The sequence below is a fragment of the Artibeus jamaicensis genome, unplaced genomic scaffold (genome assembly GCF_021234435.1).
Source record: "Artibeus jamaicensis isolate MK-2021 breed Jamaican fruit bat unplaced genomic scaffold, CSHL_Jam_final contig_3327, whole genome shotgun sequence".
Lineage (NCBI taxonomy): Eukaryota > Metazoa > Chordata > Mammalia > Chiroptera > Phyllostomidae > Artibeus > Artibeus jamaicensis.
In genome coordinates this window covers 1734-8158 of record NW_026521791.1, presented here as the reverse complement: position 1 = coordinate 8158, position 6425 = coordinate 1734, and the positions used below count along the sequence as shown (strand labels likewise).

The 6425-nt window shown below is 40.7% G+C and overlaps 1 protein-coding gene across 1 annotated transcript; it reads left to right on the top strand.

Annotated features, from left to right (window-relative positions):
* The first annotated feature begins 4366 nt into the window (after positions 1 to 4366).
* On the top strand, positions 4367 to 5302 carry LOC128627212 (olfactory receptor 149-like). The gene has a single exon (XM_053664057.1). It carries the CDS (start codon positions 4367 to 4369, stop codon positions 5300 to 5302), a length of 936 nt encoding a protein of 311 aa, XP_053520032.1.
* Positions 5303 to 6425: the final 1123 nt, after the last annotated feature.

Below are 6425 nucleotides of genomic sequence, written 5' to 3'. Positions count from 1 at the left end.
CTCAGTGTGTTCTCCTTGGAGAAGCGTCTGTTCAGGTCTTTTCCTATTTTTTAATTGGGTTGTTTGTCTTCCTGGAGTGGAGTCATGTGAGTTCTTAATGTATTTTGGGGATCAAACCGTTTTCTGAGGTATCATTGGCAAATATATTTTTCCATACAGTTGGTTCCCTTTTGATTTTGCTGATGTTTTCTTTACCCATGCAGAAACTTTCTATTTTGTTGAGGTCCAATTTGTTTATTCTTTCCTTTATGTCTCTTGCTCTAGGGGATATATTGGTGAAAATATTGCTCTGTGGGATATCTCAGATTTTCCTGCCTATATTTTCCTCTAGGACTTTTATGGTGTTGCCACATAGATTTAAGTCTTTTTATCTATCTTGAGTTTATTTTTTGTGTATGTTGTAAGTTGGTGGTCTAGTTTCATTTTTTTTTTTTGGCATGTAGCTTCCCAGATCTCCCAACACCATGTATTGAGGAGACTATTTTTACTCCTTTTTTATGCTGCTAGCCCCTTTTTTAATATATTAATTGACCATAGAGACATGGGTTTATTTCTGACCCTCGAATCTATTCCATTGGTCCATGTGTCTGTTGTTATGCCAATACCAGACTGTTTTAATTACAGTTGGCTTGTAATATACTTTGATATCAAGTATTGTGATCCTCCCTACTTTGCTCTTCTTCTTCAAAATTCCCATACTCTTTGGGGCCATTTACTGTTGCACATAAATTTTTGAAATGTTTGTTCTCTATCTGTGAAATATGTCATTGGTATCTTAATGATTGCATTGAATCTATTAGTTGCTTTGGGTAGGGTGGACACTTTAACAATGTTCATTCTTCCACTCCATGAACACAGTATATGAACACTGGATATTTCCAGTGACAAAGAGCTAACTACTTCACAGGGTTGCTTACTTCATTGGTATCCTTTTAGATGTGCATCTAATAATTAAACACTTTGTACACACATTGAAAATAAATGTCTTTCTACCATGTCTGCCCATAGTTCCTGAGGCACCACCTAGAGTAGTGCTTATCAAGTTTCTACTGGCCCTTCAGGCATCTGATGACCATAATATATCTCTGCTGCTTATTGAATACAAAACCAAATCTCTGGAATTTAGAAGATAACCTTGAAAGCATTTGGTGTGATATTAAAGAGTCTCAGTTCAGTCACTTTCTAGTTATGTCATCATCAATTTATCTAATCTGTTTTCAGCTTTTTTTGTAAAATAATAGCACCTACTTTATAAAATTTCTTTTGGAGATTAAATGTAACAACTTTAAAATTTAGCAAAATACTTGGAACATGGTAAGTGCTCACAGCAGGGGTGTCAATTCATTTTCACTGGGAGGCACTTCAGCCTCATGGTGCCTTCAAAGGGTAGAATGTAATTTCAACTCTTTAACAGTTAAGGAGTAGTAACATTTATACAGTTCCAAAATTATCTCGGCCCTTTGCAGGCAAGCACAAGCCTGATGTGAACCCCTATGAAAACGAGTTTGACACCCTTGGCTCACAGTAAATAATTAACTGATTATTAGCTATTTTTCCATATTTTCCTTTTGGATCACTTATACTTCCTTAGTTTTATGAATGTGCCTAGTATGTGATTCCTTCTCTTTAAAAATGACTTAAGGTGCACATCATAAGAGTTGATCATCGTGAATACTTAGAAACTGATTAGGTTTCTGTCTTGAATAGTGATATTTATTAGAGATATCCATAGAGTCATAGGAATACATGGATCATTTTCAAAGCAGTGAGACACATGCTATCCCAAGCAAAGGCTTTAAGATGTAAAAAACCTCAACAAACAAACAAACCAGAGACAGGGGGTAGCAATGCAGGTGGCACAAGTTTAGAATTGGAACTCTTTCTGCTTTGCCAACACTCTTGGGGAGATCTTTTCCACTTTACAGCATCCCTTTCTGATGATCTCATTGCTGCTGCTTTCTAACTAGATGGTAAATTAGTCTGACCAGCTAATTGCTCCCTCAGAGCCATCAGTGAATCCAAAGCAGGGCTTAAGGGGGCCTGAAAAAGCTTCCAAGGCTGCAATGCAGGGAGAGTGAGTATGTCCAGGTCTCTGTGGTACAAACCCTGGGAGACTCAATCCTTTACAAGGAAGAGAGTGGAAGTGCCTTTTGCTAGAGCACTTTGGGCTCTGCTGAGAAACAGCAAATGTGGGGTCTTGTGACAGCCCCGTGGAGAACTTGACTGTGCTGTCAGTGGACTGTGTGAGTGTTGAAAATGCCGCCCCTGTCTCACTGTGAGCCTCTGCTCCTCACATGAGAACAGGCCCCACACAGAGTCATTTCTGGTCCCCGTGGGCTTCTTTTCCTGAAATGGACTTAAAAATAAAATAGGATTGTAGAACAATACATTATCATGGTGTCTGATCCTAGGGCTTTGCTGACCAGGGAGAGAGGATCCAGATCTCACAGCAAAGTGCATGGCTCAGAGATGATACTCAGGTTTGGCTAAAATGAGTAATGAGAAGCAAATCGGCAGCAGCATTTCTCCCCCATAACGTCAGTGTTTCTCTCCTTGCCATCTGCACTCTTGTTCAGGTGGAGGGTGGTATGTGAGTTACTCATTTTGGCTTGGTCATTCTGTTCAGGTATGTTTTTTACTGGCACTTGCCACAGTTATTGATGTGAATTTCCATGGTGAATGTGTCTGTATAACTTCAAAGCTCCTGTATTGGAGTTGGTGTTAAGGTGTATTGTCAAAATTAAGGCATAGCCTGCTGTCTGATTTTTAAAGCTAAATTAGATGCTAACTAGATGTGGTCTAAAGTCAGGACTGGAAATGACCAGCAAGATGTAAAACAAGAATGCCTTCCCACCTCAGCATAAAATGATGATGTGAACTCACCTGGAGGCGACAGTGCCTGAGAATGGAACTGGCTCTCTTCAGAAAGCAGAGGCCACATAGGACAATTTTCTTCATGGTAAGGGTATGGGCAATGGCACAGAAAGGGTCTGAGCCTTGGCTCTGTTACATGCTCGCTCTGTGAATTTGGGCAACTTGTTTACTTTTTCAAGTTTCAGATTCCTGATCTATAGATAAACATAGTAATGATAGTTTCATCTTACAAGCTTATTTGAAAAATTGACCATAGTTTCAAAGTGTTAAGCCTAGTCTTCAGAACACAGTAAGTGTTCATTAAATGGAATGCATATATAGCCATGCACTTATGTTTTTTTAGTATTAGTAATAGTGTTAGTGTAAGTGTTAGTATTAGTGTTAGTGTCAGTGTTAGTATTAGCATTAGCCTCCATTATCAGAGAAGGAGTCTCTGTGTCTTCCAACCCTGTGTACTGCTCTTTTTTAAATTTCCTCATCAGAGCTGTTCTTTGCCTTTCTGCTATATGGGTCACTATATTTCTTTCTTCATCACAGTAACATGAATTTGATGCACTCCTTGCTGCTACTAGTGTTTGTTTTTGCTTAGCATTTCAGAGTGACCTCAAGTCCACTTAGAGAAGGTGAAAAAGGGCAGAAGAACCAGAGAAGCATTTCCTGATGGATTTGGGTATATGAGGTCTCTGAAGGCCAGAAGGATGGAGTGTGAAAAGGACATGATGTAAGTTTAGTCAAAAATGTTGTTTAGTGAAACATTTATTTGTAGATAGGTATATGGTACATTAGAGAAAGGGACTTAAGGAGATAAGTCTCAGATACATAATGGAAAGGAACACTTTTCATTAGGATTTGTGTTTCTGTCAAACTTCAGACATTTCCTAGACCTGACTATGGTACTAGGGTGTTTTAGTTGTTGAAGTTGTAGTTAGTATAATCATTATGGTTTTTGTTCTGTAGATAATGGAAGTATGTCTATGAAAAATGTTGTGGAAATTACTTAAACTTGTAAAACTAATAGGTGGCAAAAGCAGGACTTAAATGAACTGTTCTGATGTCTAATGTGATGCTTTTTCCTGTTGTTTTTCAGAGAGTAATAAATAGTGGGAGTTTGTTACTCAAAGATAATGTGAGAGTTCAAAATACAAATTTGTCTAAAGAAAGTAAATCCTTGAATTAAACAACTGTAGACATTTTTTAAACTTAACATAGGAATGTTTTGAATATACCTTTAAACTTCTGATCTTGTCATTGAAGATGATCACCTGCTTGCATGAAAACATTTCTTGCAGGGGTTAGATAGACTGTGGCTCCAAAATTAGCATTTCTTTTTAACTGATATTTTTATACAGACCTTGCCATTCATAAGTGGGCTGGTTGTGTCCTGTTATAAACACAGTCAAAACCCTCAGCAGCAAAGAGCTTGATAATTCGATACTGGTGTTCAGACTTTGGTGTCTTGAGCCTTTTGGCAAGGTCTGACCTCATGAGAACCATGAGCAATGCCTCTGTGGTGACTGAGTTTATCCTGCTGGGCATCCCACACACAGAGGACCTGGAGACTGAGCTCTTTGTCCTGTTTTTGTCCTTCTACATCTTCACCCTTGTGGGAAACCTGCTCATCCTACTGGCAATCATCTCCTCCACGCAACTTCACACACCCATGTACTTCTTCTTGTGTAAACTGTCTGTGTGTGACATATTCTTCCCTTCTGTGAGTTCTCCCAAGATGCTCTTCTACCTCTCGGGCCATAGCCGAGCCATCTCCTATGCAGGTTGTGTGTCCCAGCTCTTCTTCTACCATTTCCTGGGCTGTACTGAGTGTTTCCTATGCACAGTGATGGCATATGACCGCTTTGTTGCCATATGCCACCCTCTACGCTACAAGGTCATCATGAGCCACAGAGTGTGTGCCATCCTGGCTGTGGGTACCTCACTTTTTGGCTGTATCCAGGCCACCTTTCTGACCACTCTCACCTTTCAATTGCCCTACTGTGGCCCCAATGAGGTGGACTATTTCTTCTGTGACATCCCAGTGATGCTGAAGCTGGCTTGTGCAGATACCTCAGCCTTGGAGATGGTAGGGTTCATCAGTGTGGGCCTCACGGCCCTCAGTTGCTTCCTTCTCATCTGTACCTCCTACAGCTGCATTATCTACTCCATCTTGCAGATCCGCTCTGCAGAGGGCAGACGACGTGCATTCTCCACCTGCAGTGCCCACCTCACTGTTGTTCTACTGTTGTACATGCCAGTGGCTGTCATCTATTTGAGGCCAACCCCAAGCCCCTGGCTGGATGCAACTGTTCAGGTCCTGAATAACCTGGTCACCCCCATGCTGAATCCCTTGATCTACAGCCTCAGGAATAAGGAGGTGAAAAACTCTCTGAGGAAAGTCCTACATCAACTGGGCTTCCTTCCTGAGCACTCGTAGACAGAGAACAGTGGCTTGCAGTTTAATTCCACTTTGTAGCTTACAAAATATTTTTATATGGTTCTCACAAATATTTTTGTATTTAAGAGTGCAGGTGTCATTATGATTGTCTCCATTTCACAATGTAGGGACTAAGATTCAAAGAGGAAAAGTGGATTCTCAAAGGATACATAAAAAGCGATGGCAGAATCAGACTCAGGGCTGGTTTCCTGATCCTGGGACCTTTGCTTTCTGGAGGGATCATGTTGATGATGAGGGAAGAAAGGAGTTTTCCACAGTAGGCAAGAGGACCTGCACCTTCTACTTCTCGATCTTCATTTTTTCACCCACCTACACCCCCTTCTTCTTTTCTTTTCCCCCTCACTCTGATGCTTTCTGTTCTTGGTTGTATTGCTTTTTCCCATCAAATGCCTAAATCAAGGAAACATTCCCTGATTCATCCAAAGGTTTTTGAAACATAGGAGAGGTACATCACCATGGTTTTCAGTAGCACCTAAAAAATGCAGATGTGTGAAGAGAGGACTTGTATCAAGGACTGTAGGCAGGTTTCTTATGAATGAAGCAAAGATATTGGTGGTTGTCACCCGCAAACCCTATCTGTTGGGCTTTGCTGTGGAAGCATGTGCTGGCAGTCGCAGTGCAGCAGGTGAGTGAAGATATGGAAGGGAAGCAGGGGAAGCCATAGAGGACTCATTGTGGTCTGATACCTCATTAGAATATCTGGACATGGCTTTACACGTCTCAGTATAGCCAGGGATAATTCTGGGTTCAAGTTCTCAATGTTTTAGGTCTATGTTTTCTCTATTTCATTTAAAGTATTTGATATTGTTCTTTCTTTTTTCTTTTACTGAAATAAGCTAAGGAAAAATATGCTATTTCATTGCAGTGAGCTTTTTATGACTGAGTGCAATGAGAATCCTATTGCACTTGGGGCACATAGTCACTATGAAGTTTCTTCTAACAGTGAAGTAGAGTGGGATGGAAACTGAGAAGAGGGGCATGGAAAAGGAAGGACTGAGGTGGAGACCATTTTGTACTTGTCAGAATCAGAGAGGAACCAAGGAACCTGGCAGACCAAGCCGGTATTGCTGTGTCTGCCTCCAGCTACAGAGCAGAGCCAGCA